Source organism: Achroia grisella, unplaced genomic scaffold (assembly GCF_030625045.1).
Source record: "Achroia grisella isolate CSIRO2021 unplaced genomic scaffold, CSIRO_AGI_Agris_v1 utg660, whole genome shotgun sequence".
NCBI classification, from domain to species: domain Eukaryota; kingdom Metazoa; phylum Arthropoda; class Insecta; order Lepidoptera; family Pyralidae; genus Achroia; species Achroia grisella.
The window spans coordinates 810,094-837,075 of record NW_026712984.1 but is presented as its reverse complement, the minus strand read 5'-3'; the positions used below and the strand labels follow the sequence as shown (position 1 = coordinate 837,075).

At 35.3% G+C, this 26,982-nt stretch overlaps 1 protein-coding gene across 4 annotated transcripts in view; it reads right to left on the bottom strand.

Moving 5' to 3' along the window:
* The window catches only part of LOC131849848 (nucleolar protein 4), a 168,305-nt gene that overhangs the window by 67,046 nt on the left and 74,277 nt on the right, over positions 1-26,982 (bottom strand). For all 4 annotated transcript variants that reach the window (XM_059199973.1, XM_059199975.1, XM_059199974.1 and 1 more), the window contains exons 3-4: positions 17,240-17,374; positions 15,400-16,272 (exon numbers count right to left, since the gene is read on the bottom strand). In XM_059199973.1, coding sequence (XP_059055956.1) covers positions 15,400-16,272; positions 17,240-17,374 — 1,008 coding nt within the window. The remainder of the gene's footprint in view (positions 1-15,399; positions 16,273-17,239; positions 17,375-26,982) is intronic.

The following is a 26,982-nucleotide window of genomic DNA, read 5'->3' as shown; positions in this document are numbered from 1 at the left end:
ATTTTGTCTAATTGTTACCTTTTCACGGCTAAAGTGCTACGTTTTATCACAAAAACGAACGTAGGTTAATGTAGGAATGAATGAATGAAAAAATATATAATTTAATGTACTTTTTAAGATTAATTATAAATTAATATTAACTTTCTATAAAGGACAAGTTCCACATAAAGTTAAATTGCCTATATTTCGCCGTAAAAAGCTGTATAAACTGTTCGTATTAAGCATTAATACAATGATATGCAAATAAAATACAATACGATTTCCGAGTTTTTAAACTGAAGAAAAATTATGAGAGAATTTGCATATCGGATCTTTTTCACGACCATAGTAAAAGTGTGACAGAAGCTAATTATACAAATATAGATTCTTTTTATTTCATAATAATAACAATAAATATTTATATAATTTATGAATAGTTTTTATGCAGGTAGTACATTAGACGGCCGGCGTGCCCGGCGTACTAGCAGTTATTATTTACCGGCTTTATCATTTCGAAAATTTCATATTCCCCGCACTTGGACGGTTGAGGTTTAAAAGCGTAAGCGAAGGGGGCGCACTTTTTGCCTACAAACAGACCCGCTTAGTAGTTAGTACTCACATACTTACCAGGGGGACATGGGGTGTTAGGAGCTAAGAAATAATAACCGCACCGCATGCAAGGGAACGTTAGCTGGACACGAGTGGTTTTTTCGCTTTACGTATTCTTGTTTACTTGAAAATGTCTACCAGTAAGTACTACATATATTTGGCAATAATTAATATGTACTGATAAAGCTCTGGTTATTTTTAGCTAGGCAATGTCGCTAGTCTAAAAGACTGCCAATACGTCAAATCATATATTCAACAGGACAGCCAATAAATTGAAAGTTAAGGATTTCTATAATTATATAATAATAAAAAAATATTTATTTATATAATTTCTAGCTGAAGCATATAGAGGTCACAGTGATATAATGTGACAAATGTCACTGACCACCTGTCTCAAATGAATGTCATGTTATTATTCATCATTCATGTCTAATTATGAAAAACACCAACAGATATAGCTGTATGTTAGCAGAATCTCTTTAGCTTTTCTTAATGGATACAATAAAAAAACATTCATTATCAATTTCCTCTGCACTCAATAAAGTATCTCGTCGATAACGCTCTAGTATTCTAAAGAAAACAAACCAAAGTTATGTAGATGGTTAGAAGTAAAGTTGGTTTGTGTAGAGAAAACGCCCAATCTCAACCTTACAATCGACCCGACGACGGATCGGTTGCCTATCATGTCATACGTGAAAGCCTTTTAATCAGTATTTTATATGACGATTAATCAATTTACCATTCTAAATAACAGAATAAACAGATATTATTCTGAGAACATTGATAAGAACGTTTATAGAAGACTGAATAACACACATCTAGTGATCAATGTTTCATAGAGCTATGTCGTAGCACTCATCATGGCACGTGTAATCAATGGCTGGCCGAGTCGTCAGCTACAAAAAGCGTATGTTACAAATAATGTACGCCTCTGCTACGTACATACGAGTAGAAGCAAAGGCCATTCTTAATACAACTCGGCGCCGGCTAACCAACCCATCACGGTTTCCAGTATTTTTAATGAAAGCTGCGGCGTCGGCCGGGCGAACTGTTCCGTATTAATCTTAGCACAGCGGACGTCCTAACGTCCTGCGTACCCCTGCACGCCTAGTAGGTGGTACCCAAGGATCCCCGCAGAGGGGGCGAGTTTTCCTCGATCTTTCTCTATTTTCCCTACTTTTTCGCTGCATGCATTATGCAGGGAGGTACGAGTTCGAAATTTATCGATGGTGAAATAAAACTAATGTGCCGTCTACGCCCGTGTCGAGGGCCATGCTTTCTTACCATCTCAAATTTATTTTACGGACACTCGAGTTGATTGCGATTGCCTTTGTGACTATGTAATTTATGTCGCTTTTTTTTTATTGCGAAAGAAAAGCGGTCTTGTTTTCAACGGGAGAAGCAATCTCCGCCGCGCTGCAGCCGTCCGGCCGGACACCTCGGAGTCACGTGTCAATAAAGGACTCATCGTTTATTTTTCATTTCGGCGGGAAACGAGGAAATTACGAGGGAGTAAAAAATACGTCTCGATCTTCGGTGGCAAAAAAATCCGCCGAAAAGGAAGCGAGCGACCATTAGGGTATTATCGGGGAAAAAAAGGGCGGAGGGGAAAAAAATCAGAAAAAAATTGCTCGTAGCCACCCTTTCCTTTTCGTGAGCGTCGCTTGTGCCCCCCTCGGCCTTACATTAGACTCCCCGGCGGCCAGGGGGCGCCACATGTATAGAGGGGAGGGGGGAACGAATTACATAAACGGCAGGTGAATTTGGAAAATTAAAGTTGTACACTATCGCGGCGAAGTGGCCGACGGGATTACAAGACTATTGGTTAGTTTGTCGCGGTAAAGTCCCGTCCCCACTATACGCACAACAACAGCTCGTTTACAACTAGGGATATACGTGGAAGCAAGTTCATAGTATCGGAAATGTGAAAAATTTACATAATATTTTATTACAGTATATTCCTAAGGTATTATACTATATTATATTATAATCAGTTCTAGATCTTTAAGTGTATTATTGGATTAATATAATTATAAATAATTCGTTATATATTGCATAAAATTAATTTCTCATTATGTAGGTAATTGGGGACGTGCCCGCATGCATCAGTAACGAAACGCAGCGATCCGTACTGTATCGATCAGTGCCAACTAAGACTGAGACATTCTATCCGCATTCATCAGTATAATTCCAATACGCCACTTAACTTTACAAGAGGCAGTTTATGCCAAGAACGTTTATGCTTGTTAGTAACAACATCTCGATGACGAGAAATGTAAGGTGTGAAAATGGATTCTATAGCATATAGAGAAAATAAAAACAAACATTAAAATTCTTTGTGCATATTGTACACACTTTTGATAGACGATATATTTGTTCTCATAAATAAATTAATCAACTACCAACGTAACCAACAGTATAAAAACCCCAATCAGTAATAAATACTAAACAAATCAGTACAGTTTATTCGAAAATATTGAGTAGCATACAACAAAAATAAATTCGGCCGGATTAACAAATTTGTCCTTTAAGAAGACCTTTAAAACGAGAAAAAGTTTGAATACTATTAAATTCTCGTCACCCATCTTGATACCGCCAACGAAAATATTCTCAGCGAGAAATTCACGTTGGATCACGAAGAGCGTCGGGGTAATGCTATCATTACTGAACGTCATTGACACTGACAAGTACGGATAGCATTGCACAGAATGTATGAAACAAATAGCTACCTCGCGGCTAAACCCGTGTGAATCCGTCATAAAAAACTATGTCTTTATCTATGATATGATCTACCATAGCACTAAATTTTTATTCAAATCTGTACAATAATTTTGGAATGTAAGGGAAAACAAAACATTCAAACATTTATTCAAAAGAGCGACACACAAGTTTCTTGCTCATTCTTCTTGTGATGAATCTGCATTCCGAATGTGTGGTAGAATCAAAATATGACTATTCAAAAGTGCTTGTACTGAGTTTATTTGAATAAAGATTATTTCTATTTCTATTAATTTATTTCCACAAACTTTCGCTTTTATTAATATTGGTAGGACAACTGTTTCCACTGACACTGATCGGTATCGACTACGGCTTTAAGACATCGTCACGTGTCGACATTGACCGTCACGTGTGTGCGGCGATGTGCAGGTAGCCCTTATCTACAGTTTATTTTTATAATAGTAAACATGTTTATATTTGTATGAGGGTTAACTATGTTTGATAAGAGGATTTGTAATTCTTCGTGCACTTCATACGAATTTAGATTTGTATAAATTTAGTTTTGTATATAATTTTGTACTTAGTTTTGGTTACTACTAACATTGCCTGCTATTGTTAGAAAGAGATCGCTATTTAACGACAAAGCGACTAATTGTTATTGCTGTCATTCTCGTAGTAATAATAGTTTTTGTCTGTGTATATGCACATATTTATTTATTTCTGAGAAAAACTATAAAGATTTTTCATTTCATTTTAATTGAGTTTTTATAAAGTAGAAAATAGAGGTATTGGCTGTATTCAAGACTAAATGTTAATAAAAATAATATATATTGATTTGTTCGAGTACCGGACAATTAATTCTTCATGGGATCTCGACATCAAATCTTTTTTCTCATATATAAATGAATAGACAAAACAAAACTTTAGGCCATACAATACCACATAAACAAGTAAGTAGCTGTTGATAACTACCGCAAAAGAAATCTAGGGGGACGCACTAACAAGCGGAGGTCGAGATGACGACACGCGTCAATATCAAAATAATTCATATGTGACAATAATTAAGAGGTTTCGTCCCTCCCATTTGTCCCCGGGGTACGTGTGAGGTCACGGGGAGAGGGGGTGGGGATCTGACATGAAACCCTGTAGCCCTCGCACATATGACTCGATAGGTACCCGAATCATACCGACGAACCTGCACGTTAGCGATTGAATTCCAATGGGAAAATTTAAAACTAGAATGGTATTTTATATAAATTTAAATATAACTTATGTTTTTTTTATGTAATTAGAATCGAAAAAGCTTACATAATAAAGTAAACTAGCAATAACCGTCGCATATATACATTAAGAGCACTAGGGGCATTATGTTACCCTGCAACTGAAATACATTTTAAAAAGCAAACTATTTGACCGCTTCGATAGGTAAGACTGAGGCACCCACGCAGACGACTTTTTATATGTGATATATATATATATATATAATAATTTGAGAAATAGCTTAACAGTATTTAAAATTAACAGTATTTATTACAAACTAACCTTCTTATTCATAAAAACGTTACATTACGTTTACTACTATATCCTTGAATCTTTTTCTTTCGAACATTCTTTTAAATTTGGATGAATAACTTTATTAGCTGAAATTAGTTTGTACCGATATTATATGTAACCCCTTTATAATAATTAGATAACAGTAGAAGTAAGTAAGAGTAAGTTCCCTACATCAAATGTAGGTGAAATACAACACAATATACCCGCCTAATACGGACTCAACAGGTTAAAACTAAATTTTCATACACAAAGCCTTAAAAAACAAAAAAATATACAGATGTTATGATTAATATGTACTAGGCAGGCATAAAGTACAAAGAATACTAATTCGTTAGAGTTAATAACGGGCGCACCTACGCTACGGGTCCGAAATGATTATTTAATAGAAAACCCTCCACCCCCGGCCGGCCGGGCCTCAGGGGGTGAGAGGGACCCTAGAAAAAGTTCCACCGCCACGTCTATCAAACTAAGGGACCGGATAGGGAAAGCCGTAGAGTTGATCGATGAAGACAAATGCCCTTTTTTTTGGAAATTTAACAGTTCACTCGTATTTGCGCTTGAACAACTGTTATCCGTTTCATAGTATAACGCCGGGTTAATAGTAAATAGCATACCAAGCATAAAAGCAGGTAGAATGCTTTTGAAACTGAAGTATTGTCGTAAATAAATAAAGTTGAAATCTATTATATATAAATTTGAAACGATAGCTATATACTTGAACCACATGTCAGCGAAATTTATATGTATTACGATTTCAAAAAAATATCCATCTTTGACTTCATATATTAGGGAAAATTCCATTCCCTTAATATTCATATCGAACTTTAGTTTGGTATTTAAAAAAAATATATTTATTACGTATCCATTATATATTTCATTCATACTAGTTTTAAGAAAAAGTTACAGTTTTATTATGTAACAAGAACGACAAAGAAGCTAACAGCCCATATGGTTATAAGTGGCAACCGTCAATATACACTCAAGATGAAAAACTCCTCTCAAATGCCCTTGGGTTGCCATTTTTGAGGACTAAGATGTTATACCTTCATTCTCTGTACTTTAATTGCGATATCTCACCCTACGTCTACTCTAGCTACCCTACCTATACCTTTCCGAAAACAGCCGACTTTATACAAAGTCTTCTTCTGATACATTGAAATTTGATGTACACATTTAGAATATGATGTTTCTAAATCGACACCACTCACTGACATTTAGATGTCTAATATAATTCTAGATCAACGCAACAAAAAGTTTTTAGAGCAAATGCCGTCTAGCACTGGTTTTGTTCCATAAATTCTATGAACCCAAAACTAATACGACTCGTATGCGGTTTATTATTACAAGTTAGAACAAACGATTATGTGAATTTGTGGTGGGTTAGTATAGCCTATACTATGTATGTGTGACATGCGGACAGACGGACGGTTCGATGTTTACTGTAATAATACTTTTTTTATGTTGTAAGTAGTACACTGATTTTCTTTTAACATAACATGTACCAGATTCAAGGTATATGAAAGTTCCTTAAAAACTTATTGACCTTATTAAGGCTAGAGTTTTGAACCTGAAATAAGTTAAACAGAACCTAATACCATTAACCTTATTACTATAAATTTAAAATATAAAATAATAAATAAAAAAATTAAGATAATATTTTCATATTGTGTGTAAATAATTAAAACTTGGAATTTTTAAAAGGTTTTATTTTTATTATCTTAATGGATATCAAAGGAAACAAATTACGTTCCATATTATACCATGTCAATCTGTCGGATGTTAGTTCTATTTTCCCAACTCAAACTGTTTTTATTCCATGCCCAATAAATAAATAGTTTACACTCCTATTAAAAATTATAGCTACGTTATCTAAAATTCTTTCAATCCAAAATTTGTATACATGAAAGTCTACGCCTAGTCTAGTCCTAGCCAGCTACGACCGCTACGCCGATGCGCCGTAGCAACGTTTACATAAAAATTAGTTAACGTCTTAAAGAAATGATTATATATACCTAACAAATTTAAATAGAAAAAGGGATTGTTAGCAATGGAGTCTGCCTAGTGATCACTAGCAATCGACCTGATTTGCTTTCGAAACCGTTGTGATTAGTCCCTGATAATTTTCTCGTGATGAACTAACCTGACCAACCTTATACTCATGTCCACTGGTACACCCGTCATCGTGTACCATCACCATAGAGAAGATTACCATTATCAACCATTAGAACAAAACATTTTACATTATGTAAAATGTTTTAACATAATAGCGTTTCTAATATAAATTAATTTGATATTTTTTGTTTGTATTTTTTTGGAATAAAAACAGCTCTCTAATTGGTTAACTATTTCGTAAATTAACATACAATAACTAACATAATGATGAATACATTAAAACAAAAATATGTATAAATTGTCAGACAAAGCTAATACATAATTTTCTTCTATATGTATGATAAATATAATTTGATACCAGAATTTCATAGAGTAGTAAGAGTTATCTCGTGTCAGCGCGGAGGGCGAGGCTGTCAGTGCAGATTATTGCAGAGGGTTGAGTGTACCAAGGACTCCCGCGGGCGAGCCCCGGCTTCTGCCAATGTCACCGAGACGCCATGTTATCTTGTGATAGATGTGGCATTTTGTTATATTGTTATAAGAAAACTTATTTGAAAGACTAACTCCAGTAAATACTTTTAATTTGAATGTGAATTTTATAATATATAGAATTAAAATAAGTATCTAGGCGACCAATCGTCTCTCAGAATTTTTGGGGTATAGAAAATCTTTATTGCTTTTTTAGTAAGTAATGGTAATCAAACTATTGATACAAACATTGAAATAAAACACTGCCTTGCTATTTCTGGATGTATTTCGAATTATAGACAGATAAAAAATATAACCGAATAATTCAAACGAATTAATTTATTTTCATCTACTTGGTACTACTTTTAAATCTACTTTATATACTTGGTAAAAATAAAGTTCAAAGTCGTCTTCGTGAGTATCTCTGTATGACCTATATCAGACGACAAGCACCTACCTGGCTTTGTAAGGTGTGTGTTCAGTTAGAAGGCAGTAAAAATAGTCATATCCATCTATTAGCACGAATGCACGGTTTCCCCGCGCCTCTGTCTCAGCCACGAGCTTAGCGTTAGTAATGATTTACGTACCTCTAAAACATTTATTGAATACCCTGAAATAACGATGTGCTTTTTTAAAATCCCACACGCCTGATCTCTTTTAAATAAGGTAGGCGCAATTTTACCTAGTTTTACCAGGGTAGTACAAAGTTACCTGCGTGGGCACCTCTCATCTATATACATATTGGTCCCGTGATACCACCCATCCGTTGCTATTTGAGGCGACAAACGTGTAATGCCTCCGTACTCTGTAATTTCTCTTTAAACAGGAACCGAATGTACTTACAAAGCAAGATACTCGATGACAGAAATGTAGGAGAGAGAGAGGTATCTATCAAGAAGAGTTTGTATAAAGTCTACTTGGCTAGTTAATTATCTTAAATAAGAAATTAGTTACAAGTTAGTTACACGTACGAAAAATAAATTAAACTCTTTCTTAATTCAAAGGCCTCTCTTCACACAACATAAATTAGCTACTCCGCATTTAAGCGTAAAGCGACGTGTGCCAAGTCGGGGGCATAGCTAGTCGCAAATAAATACCAGCTGAAACCCTTGCGCCATGGGGGTGGGCCTGGGGTGCCAACAACCACCCCGTTGTCATTTACCCTACTTACCGTCGCTACCAGGCGAGCATATAACCTACGAAGAATTTTAACGGAATTAGTCGCGAGGCTGCTTGCCGCCTGCAGGGCGCCGCAGTAAATTCACCACACATGTACTAGGATCTAGGAGAGTAGAAGGCGTAGGGAGCGACACCGCCCACCTCCACGCCTAGTTTTAGCGCCTAGTAGCACGAGGTGTCTACACGCAATGGCGCAAAAACAGTATTACTCGGTAAATGTGTTTTTTTTTCTATTGACCTACATAATATTGACACTAATTTCAGGAAAATTAACTAATATAAATAAATTCTAATAGCATTCCCTTTACATTGAGATGCGATAAATTAATTACAGTAAAACATATAATTTTTATCTTCTGTCGCTTCTTTTCTATTTTTTAATAACATTTCTTATTAGAAAATTTATATAAAGGTAATATCTATACTTCTATACTAATGTTATAATTGCTAAAAGCGTATATCGGTCTGGTTGTCCGTTTATTGAAATACAGGTAGATTTTATTACGAGAGCGGTGATATACTTTATCTTTCATCCCAAAAAAAATTAAGTCACTGGAAAAAGTAAGTTCCAAAGGCAGACTGGAGTAAATTAGTGGAAAAAATATTTTACTGTAATAAAACCTCATTCAATCATTCCTTCTGTCATTCATTCATTTATAAACAGCTAATAAGAGGGTTTATGCAAACAATAAACTATCGAAGAAACCATTCAAACGCTAGCGAACACATAAGAAAGAAAAAAAACAACAATTGTTGCTGTCTCAGTCTCTCTCATCTCATCTCTATCTCATGCGTGCTCTAATCATCGAATCGTATCAACTGATTGATTTACTAAAACTATCTACACACGACTCTAAAATCAGTGGCAATATCGAAGCAATTGTGACCGTGGATCGCATCCAAGATGGACTCGTGTGTAGAGAAATCAGAGCCGATTTCTCATAGCAACCCATTTCACCCGACTACTGATTTAGTGCCGTGTGTAGGCCGTTTAAGTAGCAAGTGTCTAGGTACTGTGTTTTCAATCTGCCTCAAAGCGAAATCGGTTCAGTGCTTTCTAAAATACACCCCTGACTAACAACAACAAATGAACCTTGAACTTTCCTCTAAATATATCGACTGGAAAATGCTTTATATTTGAATAATTTCAAATTCTTTACATCTAGTAGTACCCGCGATTTCGGCTGCATCTACCTTTAAGGACTGTAACGATGGAAGATAATTCAAACATCAACAATAAATAAAACATATATACCGCGCTATCTATTGTTTTTTTAGTAAACTATTAATTAGTTTACTAAAAAAACACAATATAGGTGCCATTTTGAAACTATAAAAAAATATTTCATTCCTTTGTTTCATCATAATTTTTCTCAGCTTTTTATACTATATGCAAACATTGGCGATTCGGTTATTAACTTATTACTAATTAATTGTTACGAAAGGGGACCGCGTGGAGATCGACCTGATATTACATATACATGGTACATTGCTGACAATGAAGACAAGTCTATAATAGCTATCAATAAACAGATAGACCAACTTCATAATAAATGGTATGATTAAGTAATTAAATAATAAATATTAAAGCTCTTTATTGTACATAGTAAGTACCAAAGTAAAACTATGCATAGATGTGCTTAGCAAAAGTCGTCCCAGTCGCTTAAAGCAATCTCTTATAGACAACAACATATTACATTAATATACTATTGGCGAAGATTATTAATTGACATAGTACAATGTAGTATGACAAGTAACCTGTAAAATTAGACCGTTAATCTTCCTAAAATAAATAAATAGTTAAAGACATAAGTGACGAAATTAAGGGCAAAGTTGGGATAAACCACTAATCTCTCATAAAAAACTTAATTTCTACACTAAAACAATTATTTATGTATACAGTATAGAATATAAATGCTATTCAAATTTATTTAATACGATACAATTGACCCATATTATCTAAATATTCAAAGACATTCAACAGACCACCCGTGAAAAACGTGCAATAAATAAATATTTATTGATGCTACAACCAAAACGGCTTTTAAATAAATCAACTCACTAAATCAATATAAACCTTATCATAAATGCAATAAAACATAAATTTCCACATTGTACTTTAGAGTTGTTAGGAACCAACCCTACAAATGGGGACCAATACAGGGTTGTCAAACAGACAAAGATTATCACACAGATACGAGATTTTAGGTTTTCTGTGGATTGTATTTTTTATGCAATTGGAATAGCAAATGGTTGACGCCCATATGATGGTAAGCGGTACCTTCCTTGATAAATAGGCTCTCAACAATAAAAAAAAAATCAAAATCAGTGTAGCTTTCGGATATTACCCCGAACATCCAAATTCATAGACTTTGCCATTTCATAATTTTAAATAAATTTGTGTATATATATATAGGAGTTGTTAACAGTTGGCAGCCCTACTCTGAAGAACCCTATGTTATTAAAACGCAAAATCGATCATAAGGGGACGAAACTTAATTATGACTCGTTCAAGGTCGACCGATGCAAACGCATTCTTGTGTAACAAATTGCTATCTGAAGGGTGGATTTCTATCTTGTAACTCAATAGTCTGTAATTGATGTATCAAGAAACGCCCTTTATTCAAAACTAGATAGACTGGCATCTGCTCGCTGTAAACTATTTATATATTCAGCGAATACTATTAACATTTTAAATTAAAATTTAAGCAGTAATTAATGACTGTAAAAATAGCTTCTCAACGAGTGACATAAATCCATTTCATTAGAATAGTAACATACACTGATATACTATCTTTTTATGTATTTGGAATCGCAAACAACATCCACGTCAAGTATTAACTGTCGCCTATATAAATGAGGAGCGTTTTAAGCGTTCATAGGTTGCCATTCCGGAGGACGAAAATGTTATAAAACATATGCTATATCACTGCTATATCTCACCTGCCGAAATAAAAATGTGTACAGCACATATGACAACATAAGGTTTTCAACAAATATGTATATAGCGTGGAAAGTTAAGCCCACACATCGCGGTATATCAAACATTCGAATGGTATGAACAATAACATACTGGGAACTAAACAAACTTCTAATCTCTGACATCAAAGCAGTCGCACGAGCCGCAAGTGGCGGCCGGCGAATAAAATAGCCTGTTGTGTTATTAACAGCCCCTACTGGAGAAAAAAGGAGGCGGGAGGCAGAGCTGCGGCCGTATGGAAACGCTGCGTAGGCGTGCTTAGCTCGAAAAATAAAAATATTGTTACGTTTAAACAAAAATTGTATTTGGCATATTAATTTGAGTTTGGGAATTGCACGTTTATAACATTAGAATTAATAAACAAGTTTATGGTCCTCCTGATCGAATGTGGCTATTGGCGTCTATATGGACATGAATAGCACCATGAACATCTGCTATCATCATTTCTTAGTCTTTATGTGATGTCATGAGTGTCTATTACGGAGCATGATGCCAACATACCCAGTAATTTCACTGTCATATCCATTAAATAAAGCCATTTAGTGGCAGAAATATTAGGTGAAACAAAAGTAGCCACTCGGGCGACTTTGTAGAAAGTATACCTCGGTGAATGGCAACATTTTATTTGATTTTGATAAAATTTTCGTTTTGCTTTTTAGATATGAGCCACAATTTGAGCATATCAAGATATAGATATAGAATATCAAGCATCTTAATATCATATCATTCTTGGTTTATATGGGTGGTTATTAAGACTGTTTCAAAAACAATGCTGATAAAATTAGTAGATGGCGAATATGAAAATGAATTCTGTTGATTAAAAAATAAGTATCACAATTGATTACATAAAAACTGTGAAGATTCCTCGTTATACCAAAATATAGGTCAAATTTATTACCGCAAAAACACTATTTTCAACTCGAAAACTTGCAAGTAAAATGCATTTATTAGTCCCATCCAGCTGTACTATATTCATGTACATAGTACCCGAGAAAAAAGGGGGGAGGGTCGAATATCCCACAAGGGGGGTCGGCAATGGACTGAAGGAGCCCCAATCAATCTTACAAGTCGCACTGCGATGCGGGGGTCCGGGCGAGGGGGATAAGGCACTTTCGGGGGTCGAAGGGACGATACCCTCTTATGGACGGGCTACGACTGACCCTTAGAGAGGGCCCACACGAAAAAGGTCAAACATAAACTTTTTGTTAGACGGATATTTTCCTGCGTATTTAGTTTACGAAGGTTTGTTTGTTCTTTGGATGACTATGGTTATTTCGATTAGGGCAGTAAATGAAAAGATTAATGGAATATCGTCGAGTATTTCTATAAAAATAAAAACATAATTTAGATAAACTATCTTCAGGTAAAATTCATTTATATGTGAAATTAAAAAGTAACAATAAATAGTTTTGTAATTACCGATCATAAATAACATTACAATTATTTTATTAAAAACCAATTACTTTCATTTCATTTCAATCACATTTTTGGGCATGTTAGTAGTAGTAGTAAGTATTGCAGTCACCATAATGACGATAATCGACAGTACCTCTGACTACCGCAGTCGGATTAATACGTTATTTTTTTTATACTATTTCCATACATAAGTGTAAGAGAAATCAATTGATATATTAAAAAAAATATTCAGTAATATGCTAATTTAATACCATAAAACATTAATAAAACTGTAATTGACATGATTATATTTTCAATTAAATAAAGAATACATAGAAGAATCATAAGAAAATATTTTTTAACGGATATACCGTTGGATAAATCTAGAAAATGACTTTCCGAAAGTATACTTGCCGACTTCTGCGGCGCACATCGTTTTTGTGTCTTGTCTAATACCGTGACGCCCCCTCGGGCTGATGAAACCTCGTGCCTACCCCCTGTCGGCCACCCACGACCCCCCGGTTCGCCCCAAGCGAGAAAAATGAGTTAGAAAAGATGCGGCGCCCGATTATGGCGTGACGCTGTGGTCCTTTGTGCGGGACATTCGTCTGAATCAATCGGGGGTCGTGTAGGACGCTGCGAGCTTTCCACGGTTATGTGTCAGGTGGCTTCCATTTGAACTCATATAATCTTAACATATACCATTTATATAGAAACATATCATATAACATATATAATATACCCGATGGTAATAGTAGTCTGTTATATACATAAATAGAAATAATCATTCCATAATTCAAACAAACCTCACATAAGCTCGTTTGAATAGTCATATTATTTTTTTTATCCTACCACTCGTTCGGAACACAGACTCATCACAAGAAGAACGAGGAAAGGAGAAACTATGTTGCTCTTTTAAATATTGTTTTAAGTAGATTTATATTAACAAGGATTAGGCATGCGACAATCAACATAGAAACTACTACGTACTCAATCTTTGTTTATGCATACTATGCACATTTCGTTTTCATGTAACACACTCATGCGTTCTTCTTTCTTGAGGACTATTGTGTCAGACATCTTAGTTTATAATTTTATGCTAATATAAATACTACAACCGTAACACTGAATGTAAAACATAGTGTTATGTAGGTACATCTATAAAAATTATGTCATTACTTAAAATCTACTTATAATAAAGTTGCAATTATTGTATTTCTTTTTTTTTTAAATAAAACACAGCTCATGTTACTCGCTAATAATGTAGCTTTCTAGCGAAAGGACTTTTAAAATAAGTGTTTTCCGAATTTATCCGATAAATAAAAATTGTTTGCTATTATAATATAATATTTGTTATAACAAATATAATATTTGTAATAACAAACTGACATCTGGCTGTACATGGAAGATATATGATAAAAGAATCTTCAAATATAAAGTTAAACTTTGTAAACGTCACAGAATTGAAAACAACGGCTGTTATTATGTACATTTGTCTCTTGTCTGTGACTTAACCTTTCTGGGTGCGATTTTTACTTATGTGTAATATTGTGATAAGCTCACTTCAGTTTTGTGTATTTTATTTCAATCGATTAAAAACAAAAATTTATAGGCTTAACAAAGTATCAACATAAATTCAGCATATTCAAAACTCTCCGGTTATAATAAGTAATTTAAAATCGAAATGTTCCTAATAATAGTATCAGGTTGGGGTACAAAGGGTCCATTGTACACAAAGGCGCGCTTGCGGGGTCCAGTTGACCACCGCAGCTTTGCAATGCTTGTTGGCAGAAGTTTAAGCCAGGGTTAAAACACGGCCCAACCCACAAAATCATATGTTTATTTTGTTGGGAATTCGTTTATACGAACCTTTTAATAATATCTACGTTGATATGTGCTTTAGTTGTGAGCCCTTTGGGAAATATGGTAAATAACTGAAGATCTAGGAAATATATTTTTACCTATAAAAACAATATACATTTTGTTCGCTTACAAAAATATAATTTATTCCTTTATAGCAACAGAAAGAGTTATCGAATTAAATAATATTATATTATAAAATATTTCAGATTAAATTCGATTGCCTACTATGAACTGACGGCATCGGTGGCACACCACCGGTAGCGGTTTAGCACACCGCCTTACATATGATGGTCGCAGGTTCGATTTCTCGCACGGTACCAACATTTGCATTCATGATTATGATTGTTTGTATCCGTAAGGTGAACTCCATCAGTTTTACATGAAATTAAAACAGAATCTACAAAGTCCCTATGACAATTCATTGCCTCGCTGTACAATCAAGTTGAGACGGATATAATTGCAGAAATTGGGTGTCTATATGACTTACATAGTAGTTATTTAAATAATATATGCTTATTACAATATTGTAATACAATACTCACCTTTCCGTTTTCCATGTCGAGACGTTCCTGGTACGCCATATTCCTCATATGTTTCAAGTACGCCGTAGTAATAGGCACGCTGTAGTCCATTTCCTCTCCATAATAAGCACCATCAGGTCTCCATGGTTTCGGAACTCTGCCATACGTATCTAAATACTCTATACTCGTAGGCAATAACTTTTTTCTAGGCGGTGATCTCGATTTGGGGGGATCTTTAGACGTCAAATTCGCGACATCTAGCGGATTATACTTCTTTTCTTTCTTCACTTCAGTCTTATTCTCTTTTGCTCCTAAGTTTTCTGACGTCTTAGTACTTTCTCCGCTCGGCTCCTCCTTAATGCTCTTCCTCAATTCTTCATCTTTCTGTTTTTGTGACACAAGTAGCGGTGGACTATCAGATTTTACATCTTCTACATCTATCAGACTGTCATCTTTGTCTATTTCAGGGTCTGTCCTGACAGGTTCCTCTTCTCTAAACGCGGGATTGATAGGCGAATTTCTACTGTAATGCGGTGTGGAATCAAATCCATTGACTTTCTTTGACGTGAGTTCTATGTATGTCGGCTCCTGATCTTCGGCATCTGTTGGTTTTGGGCTCTCTACTTTCTTAAGTGGTTGGAGGTCTGTATAATCAAATTTAGGTTCGTATGTATAGTTAGAATGTGCTGCGTCAATCTCTGATTCCCAATTTCGGGTGTAGTCTGTGGCGCAGTGAGGTAGGAACGAGAGGTATGTAGGGTGCCTGGTCGGGGAGGGTGAGGGTGTCGGCAGGGGTGGCGGAGAGGCGCTGCGCGGACGCCGCGCGCACTCCGCACATCCGGTGAGGAAGCGCGTGACCGCCTCTCTGGGCAGAAACGCGTACGTCTCGGTTATCTGTAAGAAAATATCCGAAATAAGAAAGTTTGTAAGAAAAACATTGTAATGATACACAAGTTTATGTACAAGTTAGTAGAGTTTTACAGTTTATGGGGTTGCTCTAGAAGTCATTTAAAGATATAATTCACTTTTGAAAAAGACATAAAACTTAATGCACGTATTATGTAACTAATGATCTACGCGAGTAAGTAGGCTAGTAATCATCACCAACCAATACCAAAATTCTTTATAATCTTGCCACCGCTTCTTAGCCAGCAGGCTGATTTTTCGATGGTACTAGTAGATCAGGCGATAAAAAATAGATATGCTATTTCATATAATTTTATTTTTATCTTTCCCTTTCCTACTAAGACAATGCATACATTTAAAAAGAATGTGCATATAAACGAGCATATTACTGAAACAGTCTCATTTCTCCTATTACCCCTACTGTTCTCGAAATAATTTACCGTCATAAGTGGTTAAAGGTAATTAGATATTACTTAAATTTACTATGGAGATGACAAACAAACGTTAACATTACAAAACGTATTAATAACAATCCTAGTTCCGAAAAGAAAATATTCTTCAAAAAAATTGTGTGAAAAATGGGGAAAAGTGAAACAGAATAAAATGATATCATTTAAATTATCACACACAAAAAAAAGTCTAATTAGAATATATAAAATAGTCTGTTTTATAGTCAGATACAAACATTAACGTAAAGTTGTTGTGCTGCCATCTAGTGTTGAGTTGCAAAAACTAAGCTCACTTTATTTCACCCAGTGCTTTTGGGAGTGTAATAGTTACATATATTGACGCTAGGTGGAGCAATACACGAAATAGTGTTTATTTCGTGTATAAGTTAAGGCATAAGTTTGTTATAATTTTATAAATTAAAATATCTGATTTTACTGTACCAAAATTTATCTCTTTCATATACTTATATCATAAAATAGAGATAAAATTGTAGATAATCACTCACCGTTCTATATGTACGCTTCTGTCCGGCGTGTTTGCCAGGCCTTCCTTCAAGTTCGACGTGAACTGTATAGATAATGTCGAAGAAATTCTCGACTATAGCCACCTTTCTATACACCGGCTCTTGATTTGGTGCATTCTGAAACAACAAAATATATATTTTTTACAAGCTGTTACCTCGCATACAATTTGTATATTAATTTACTACTTAATTTACAATGTTCCATTTTGTTTGTTATTAGATAATATTTTATAAGACATATCAGTAATATTATAATGCATATGACGTGAAGAAATAGACCTTTATATGACAAGAACTATAATATATATACTCGTGCATAGAGCAATATGGGATTCATAAATGACGAAGTATTAAAAAATATGGCAACGCCATCTTCAGTAACAAGTAGTTACTACCTATATTTCCTACTGTAGTATCATACGAAAGAGACGATGTAGGAAACAAACAGCGCCATCTATTAACAAAGCAAATCCATGTAGATGGTGTTGCATCTTAAAAACAGGACACAAACAATAGATGTCATCACTATATATAAAATCCACATCTGAAGAAAAATGGAAGTACATAATAATATATAAAATATATAAACAGTTTATAACTTTACAAGACGATAGCATATAAAAGAATACCAAACAAAAACACATAATCTGTGACCAAAAGTATTCACCTTTTATTAAAAGAGATGGTTCGGAATTCTGTGGTTTATAAATTACTTAAACAATATTTTCCCTTATTTTGGCCATGACGCAAAATTTTATATATATTAGGAAAACAATACAGTAATATATCTGGCATAACAAAATTTAAATAAAATATTAGATTATTTAGATTTATTTCAGATTGTATTAATCTTATATATAAGTTCCCATACTCCTCCGAAACGGCTTGACCGATTCTTATGAAATTTTGTGAGCGTATTGAGTAGGTCTGAGAATCGGCCAACATCTATTTTTCATCCCCCTAAATGTTAGGGGTAGTCCACCCCTAAATTATTTTTTTTATTTTAAGGCAAAACAACGTTTGCCGGGACAGCTAGTATATATATATAATATTGTTAGTTGTGGGGATTGTTAGTAATGGGAACAAATGACCCCATTGCTAGCAAATGTTCATGACAAGATTTGACATCAGCGAAGTCTCCCGTGGATATGGACGTCATTAATTCCTACTGAACTCACCAGACTGGACTAACTGAACTAACTTTACCTAAGGGTGGATAGGATGAGCCTTTGTTTCTGTGCTTATTCTCCTGTGTTGCTTGTGAATGAACTAATGTATCTTATAAAAAAGGACGTACTAAATGTTGGAGCGAGTTTCCCGTAAGCTTAGTATATTTAGAACTTTGTAATTGTATACATTATGTAAACGAGATATTTACCATGACGATATTATTTAAGAGATCTCTATTTTATACAATAGTGAAAAAAACCGTTCAATTTTACAAATATAAAAATTTCAACAGAGAAGTCGATTTCAAGCTGTCCTGCACATGGAATAGGTGTAAACCTAGATATGCTTCAAAACGTAGATGTAATACAGTGTGTGTTGTGCCGTAACTATCAAGTGTTCCAGTACTAGTGGTGTAGTAGTCGTGACGGTGTATGTAGCCGACATAGCCCGAAGAATTGCGACTTTGAAGTGGCAATGGGCAGGGCACATAGCTTGTAGGACAGATGGCCGTTGGGGCAGTAAAGTCCTCGAGTGGCGACCACGGACCGGAAGACGCAGCGTGGGAAGGCCTCCAGCAAGGAGGACCGACGATCTGGTCAAGATCGCTGGAAGGCATTAGATGCGAGCAGCGCAGGACCGATCGTCGTGGAGATCTTTGGGGGAGGCCTATGTCCAGCAGTGGACGTCTTCCGGGCTGCGATGATGATGTATGTAGAAAAATATTAAGAAATCGGGTAGATAGATTTGTCCGCTCGTAATCGAAATCCAGTCGTTTTTTTTTTCGGACTACTCTAATGCTGTTGGCCCCAGCTGGCCTTTACAGCTTCACCAGACGTTAGGGGGCGAGTGTAGATGGCACTCCAAACCCGCGGAAGGACTTATGGAGCGGCTGAAGGCCAACTCCTGCCTGACGAAATCCAGTCGGCCAGTATCCAGGAAGAGGTGCGTCGTGCAGAGTAACATAATAAATATCTCAGTTATTTAACGTAATATATATAAAATTTAATGTCTCATTCCATTCTGTTTACAAACAAACGTTGTGTAACATATTGTTATCCTACATACAATAGCTACTAAATCTCCCTAATAAGTCGTAACATAGCAAGTAAGCAATTAAACATTAGGGTATCAGAAAACTATTCCGCACCTAACCCCAATATTGCCATAAGTAATCCTAAAGTGAATCACGTATCTAATTAGTGCAATGAATTACCCGCGGACAGCAATTAGCTGCGCCCGGGATCGTGGGACTGTAATTAGCCCGGCCCGGGATCGCGGGACTGTAATTAGCCGGACCAGAGTCGGGAGCACTGTAATTATGGGATCCATTGCAGGCAGGCGGGCTTCGGATATCGGGGACGGTATAAACACCGACGACGAATTCACGAATGTCATTAACTTTTAGTAATTTATGTCGCCCTAGTACAACTGCAGGTTATTTCTATTTCTGTTGCTTTATTTACCACATGCCACACTATCGTCTCGTTGTAAGTATATTCATAATATGTATAAAGGACACACAATTTTTTGGAAAAATGTGCATATAAACTTAATGAATATTTTTTTTGCATAACATAGCAACCGCCAATGTACATGAATAGAACTAAAGACAACAACTTATTAAGCAACGCCTGTGATACCACTCATGTGTTATCATTCCGAATAACTGGATGATGAACATGATCATACCCTGTAATTTCGCTCCCTAATCTCACTTTTCGTCTGAAACAACTTCAAAACTGCAGTTTCAGAGCCTGAAATAGGTTAGGTTTTAGGTAAAAAAGTAAACGTATCTGAAAGTCTTACGGATTTCAATCCTAAAATTGAAATAAACACAGACCACTCACTTATAGAACTTTGCAAAACAAATTACGACAATACATAGTCGATACAAGTTTCAAGATTCGACCCAAACAATCTCAGGATACGAGGGAACTAAATTTATAAAAAGCATAAATAAAAGAATTTCAATCCCGGGACCCCGGGACTCCGATATGCAGAAGTGATTCCAAACCCTAAATATAGTTTGGACATATAAGAAAAAATCATATATTTGATAATTTAATATAAATATTTTTTATTTTTGTATATGGAGATTTTGTATATATTGGAGATATTTCAACCTTTGCAACCTTATGGAATTTTGTATGTCTAAAAAGTTAATTTATAAAAGTTAATTTTTATAAATTAAAGTTTATATACTTAATTTTAAGTTTTTATTTACTCTATATGTGATTTATAATGCAATATTTATTTTAAAATTAATAGTTGTTCTATAAATAAATAGAGGTAGAGTTTTTTAATTATGTTAGAACCATCGAATCTATCGCAGTTGGTGTAGTGTTGTTCAGTCAAATACTTGACATGTCCTTTGCCTTGCCAGATATGAAAAAAGGCCCATCAAAATCAGTCCAGCCATTTCAGATATTAGCCGGAACAGACAGACAGACATAAATTGCAAAAATGTTATATTGGTGTATGTACCGTATTTATATTCATATGCATGTAGTAAAAACCGGTTATTTCGATATTACAAACAGACACCAATTTTATTTATATGTGTAGATTACTAAGCATTAATTACAGACTTAGGTGTAAATGGGGGTCTTATCGCTTAAGCAAACTCTTCCAGACAACCTTTGAGTAAAGGAGAGAAGACTGAGAGTGGTATGTGGCGCATGCATTGTATAGAGTGTTTGTTGATTTGGATGTTCGGGGTAAAGTCCAATATTACTGATGCGATTATGAAAATTCTTTTAGTTTTTGATAGCCTATTTATCGAAGACTCACACTACGACCAATAGGAGCAAGCTGCAATGAAAAATGTTGCATAACGGGGAAACTGTGACGCAGACGTAGTTTTACAAGTCTTATTATATAATATAATAATAATAGCTGACTGTTGCTTAATTATATATTATATTATATAATTATGCACATACAACATAATGCTTGGAGAAATATACTATCATTACTGAGTTTAGGATTGCAACTATTTGTAAATGTCGTCAAATTCTTATTTCTACAATGTATACAAAGTGCCTATATACAAAATGGTTGAGAATACGACACGACGAAACAGGGGTATCATCAAAGATGCTTATCTGCGCCCGTGTGGGCTACAACGGGCCGAGGCGGGACTAATGGCCTTACCAATTACGCGGGCGAGGCAGACATCGCGCCATCCCGCGCCATCCCGCGCCATTCGCCGCCATTCCACGCCAGTCCGCCATTCACCCGCCAATTAGATGAGCGCCGCACTTGTAACGCTAGAGTCGCACCCTTGCGTTTGACAGCAGTTTTAGTTCAATTATTAGTTCACTCGGAATTAGTTCATCTCGATTTCATTTGGAGTTAGTAACTAACATTATTGGTTTATACAGACTAAATCCGCCGTTTGACATACTTGCTATATAATCTTTATTCCATGTTGATGCCAGTTATAAGAATATTTCACTATTGTTTCAATTTATTAAAAACAAACATTCAAACAAACAAATCTTTCCTCTTTATAAATATTAAATAGTAATTTGACGGTAATCTCAAATTTAAACACAGCCTACAAAGCAAACTACATACTTGCTAATAAAAAAAAATTACCAGTTGACTTGTCAGTTCATCTCAAGTTGCTAGGCATACTAGAACGGTAGGGATAATGATAAAAAAATACACGTATAAGCAGCAAAAAGTGTCCTATATGAATAAATGATTTTACTAATTTGAAATTGATTTGAAAACTTTGAAACAGACATATGTGTGACAGAGGACTATCCGTATTAGGTCATAGTTCAGTTCTCAAATTAAAAACTGTTCGCAAGTCGCACCTCTAGCACAATCCTGCGTCGCAAGGAACATAACGTCTCGACGAGACGATTCTCCCGCCAAATAAAAATAAATTGTACAAAATATTGTTCTCCATTCTGGAAATACGCCGCGCTGGAACACCGTCCCAGAAGTTTTATCGATGTTTTATTAGAATGCAAGTTTGTACACTTATTTCGGTGAACCCATTACTATAGATTACTGCTAAGTTTCTAAGCCGAAATACCAATTTTTTTTCGAACTACCCTAATGTTTTTGGTCGCGGCTGACCTTTACAGCTTCATCGGACGATAGAGGGCGAGTGCAGATGGCACTCCAAACCCGCGCCCAAAGGGCTAACTCCCGTCTGACGGATACGACTTTAGTCTGAGGGCACCGCTAGGGAGTTCGAACCTCGGCTCAGGGCGTCGTAATTTGATCCCCGGGACGGGGGATCGATCGGAGGGGTACCATAATATCAGGGAACCATAAATAATAAAAAAATATATACAGGTGTTAATAATAAATATAGCCTTAACTTGTATTGTCATTGTCAAAAACTAACGTCGTGGTGAATGCAAATTTGACTTGCCCACATATTACTCGGTATATTTGAATCCAACATGGCCTCGATACCACTCATGCGTTGCCATTCCGGAGCAATAAGATATCACATCTCCGTATCCTGTAACTTCACTGTTTTTTATATTATTCAACAGAAACATATCTCAAAGCAAACTAGCAGCTACTTAGCAGCAGAAATAGGTGATAGAATTATACACCCACGCAGACGACCTTGCTACGTCTACCTTGATACATATTCCAGTTAAAGATTTACACGCAAATACTGCTTGCAGTTGCTATGCCTATTTGTCCATATTTGCCTACAATACTAGTTCCTTATTCATTTTTCCAATCTACGGACCCCGCCTTTGAGACAGTCCATTGCTTCTGTAGGCTTTTACGAGCGGCCACTCTTTTCCTGGACTAAATTTTACGACGTCCACCTCCATTCATACATTTTAAAGGGCAAGTCGCTCAATCACCAAGTTATAAAGCCTCTGTGGAGCTCGTTGAAGTGAAAAACAAGCACAGAATAAATACTTCTGTTTGACTATGATTGCTGAAGATTATAAAAATGTATCTGTGTTATAAAAAAATATTTGAAACAATTATAAAAATATTTTGATATTAAACAATTAGTTTTTTTAATAGACTTACCACTTTAAAGTAAATTGTAAATATTATTTTAAGTTAATGTAGTGTATTGCGGTTAAACGGTTTTTTTATAGATGATAATGGAATGGTGCACCCGCCTGCACTAACGGTCTATGCTGGCGGAGCACCAGTGGAGGATGATAAGATGTGCATGTGCATGATGCGTGATGATGCATGCATGATGTCAAGTCACGGTTAAACGGTTAAAACTGTGGTGTTTTTTATGTAGCTGAAATGCCAAACAAGTAAGGTCCGAAAGTAACAGTGTAGCCTATATAATATAGGAATAGATCAACAGATGTAACGCTCATGGTACCTCTCATACCTTATTTTCTTTTACCAAAAAAAATATTTCACCAATAGAAATCTAATCATGGCTACATTATAAACTAGTCATATGCGTGAATAAAACTAATTTCAGCCGCAAAGTTGCTTACTGTGCATCGCTCCTAACAATATCCTTTAATTCTTGTCTAGGTAGCAAACTTTGAAAAAAGGGCGAGCATAATAGATATATGCAGCTCGCGATGTCACAGCTCAGAACCCGCAATAAAAAAAATCTTGCTTTGTAAAGTGTTTCGGTGGTAAGGTGAGATAATGGCTCTTACCATCAGGTGGGCCGTCAGCTTGTTTGCTATTCTGTTTACATAAAAACTTAGAGAACTACATAATGAGCGAATAACGTTGTTGTATTAAATTTGAAAATATTAGTAATATCTAAAATATTTGTGATTTTTAATATGTTCTCATTCGTAGAAATCGGTATCTGCGAGTAAAAAACTGTCTGTATTTCGCTAGAGTACCGTCGTAGTATTAAACTAGTTACATTATAAAAAAAAGTTAAACAACGTCGAGAAGCAATAAAACACACCGAGGACTTGCGCACCTGTTGCTATCGCCATGCCAGCTTGCTATCAGCAATATACAATGTAGCGTTAGTGATGGTCAATATTCATCGATGTTTAGTGGGCACATATCGATATTTTATCATCAACATTAAGTAAGTGTTGATGATAAACTACTGATATTTAATTTTTTTATTGAGGATTTTGGGCTATTCTCAGATAAGACCTATAACACTGCGCCCTACATCTATTTATGCTCGCGCTTATTCGCTACTTAGGTCCGTCAAGGACAAGAATAGAAGGATATTCTTAGGAGCGATGGTTTTTATCTCTTCAGGATACACAGGAAACTAACGATAACATTGACAAAAAAAGGACAAGTAGCTAAATAAAAATTTGGAAAAGAAAAGTGAAAACTATTAGTGGACAAAAACCTTGAGTTTTTTTGTCTTAAAAAACACAAGATCGCTAATAGGCCAAGAAGAGAATTAGATATTTTATGATAACATTGATAATTGTACACCGTTGTCAACATTTATGTTTTAGGGGAAGGTTTTGTTAGTAATAAGGGCTAATGCCTCCATTACTGGTAATACTACCATGTCAGACTGACCTCCACGAGTAACACGCTTAAGTAGTATATTGGTGTCCAGTAGCACCTATTAAAAAAAACATTACTATTATTCTAACATCGATCAGCTCTATGACCACTATATCTTGAATATCTCAAATTGAATTAAAGTATCGTGATCGCTTATACCTACACTCTCTGGAGCTCAATACTCACTGTCTGACAACGACACGATGGCAGAGAAATAAAGAAAAATAAATACAGATGGAAGACTTCAAATCGAAATTGTCTATACTAACGTTATAAAGGAGAAAGAGCGGATTCTGTTAAGATAGAACCACTGCACCGATTTAGAAAAAAACTCGCTGTTTTAAAGTTACATGTTACTTTATTATAGAGTAAAATGGGATATATTCTAGGATATTTTATTCCAAAGCCATGTTTTATGTCATTGGAATTGCAGACTACTTAACGACAAGTGGTAAGTGGTAACCGTTACCTATGTAGATAAACAGCACTATGGACATCACGTTATTATATGACGTCAGTGGTACTTATGGGTTGCCATTCCAGAAGACTAAGATATCATATCCCTCATCCTCTAATTTCACTACCTTATCTCACATTTCAACCGACACACAGCTTGCAAAGGAAGCTGCGTGACGGCTGTAATACGCGACACTGATACTTCAGTCCACGCAAAGGACTTCTTACAAAGCCTATCCAAGTACAAACGCATCGATTATGCATCTATAAGTCCAAAACTTATGAATTTATTAGAAAACCTACAAATAATCTAGTGACGTCAGACACTACAATTCTGACTGTACATTTTATAATGCAATAATACCTTATGCAAAATAAAAATAACGGATCCGTTATATCTACCTATTATTATACAGAAAGCCGCATCCCAGCAGTTCCTAAATAAAACAAGCGCCTTGTACATTCTGGTCGCCTGGTACTTAAAAGGGGATGGTTCGGGAATGGATGCGGGAAAAAGGAATAAACAGCCGGATATATCCGGGTATTCCGGGTGTTGCGGCGGCCGGATATAACGCGCCGACACGAGTATATGCGGGCTTTACGTGTATACATATTTGTAAGCTTAGATACATAAGCTTTGTTTACATTAATTATATAGAGATTTGTCACTTTGCGTTTTGATTTAGACACAGTTTCTAGAAAAAATTGGTTAAATAGAGTTAACAAAATGCGATATAGTAATATTTTAACATAAACAGCATTAAACGAAATATGTGTTGCTTTGTTTATATATTTTGTAAATAATAAATATTCATATTTCCATACCTCAGAAGAAAGAAATTACATAAAAACAGGATTCATGGATAGTTTTTAAGCACTAAATTGAAATTATTGTAAAATATGTATTGAGTAAGAAGACATTCTTCATAAATTTCATTAGTAACAATTATAAATATATTTCTTAGCTATTCTTAGCACTAGCTTAATTAATTCTACGAACCTGACTCTATGAGATAAGTAGGTATATCTATATCTAACTAGATAATACACCGTGTATTGCAATTGAAGAAATACGAATGAAGTTAACTACCAAAATAAACATTGTCATATAAAAAACATACATTACGTATAGGAAAATTGTAGATATAGTATATTAAACTTATATACCAAACTCTGTCTTGACTATAAAAAACCGCTTACAGTTAGTAAAACATTATGATTATCCCTCGCCAGTCCAATGTTAGTTATAAAATATTGTAGAAACTCGAAAGTGCTGGATTTATCTCCTACAGTTCTAGTGAAATTACATTTTATTCCTTTAACGTCAGCTTCAAATAGACCATTCGTATATGCTGCATTCGAATACAATTATGAAGTGAATGTTTTTTTTACATTTGCCGTTTCGTTTTACAATGATTTTTAATCCTTTGAAAATAATTGGTCAGATTGCCACGTACGCAATTAAAAAAGAAATACCCTGGTGATCTTCTCTATGAAAGTAATCATAACCTATAGCGATGCAATAACACAATGTGTATATACCTCCCTCAGAAATACTATAAACATCCCAGAACTGCAAGCAAGTTAGAAGATACTCGTAGTTAGTATAGCAACCACAGATGTTCATTGAAACC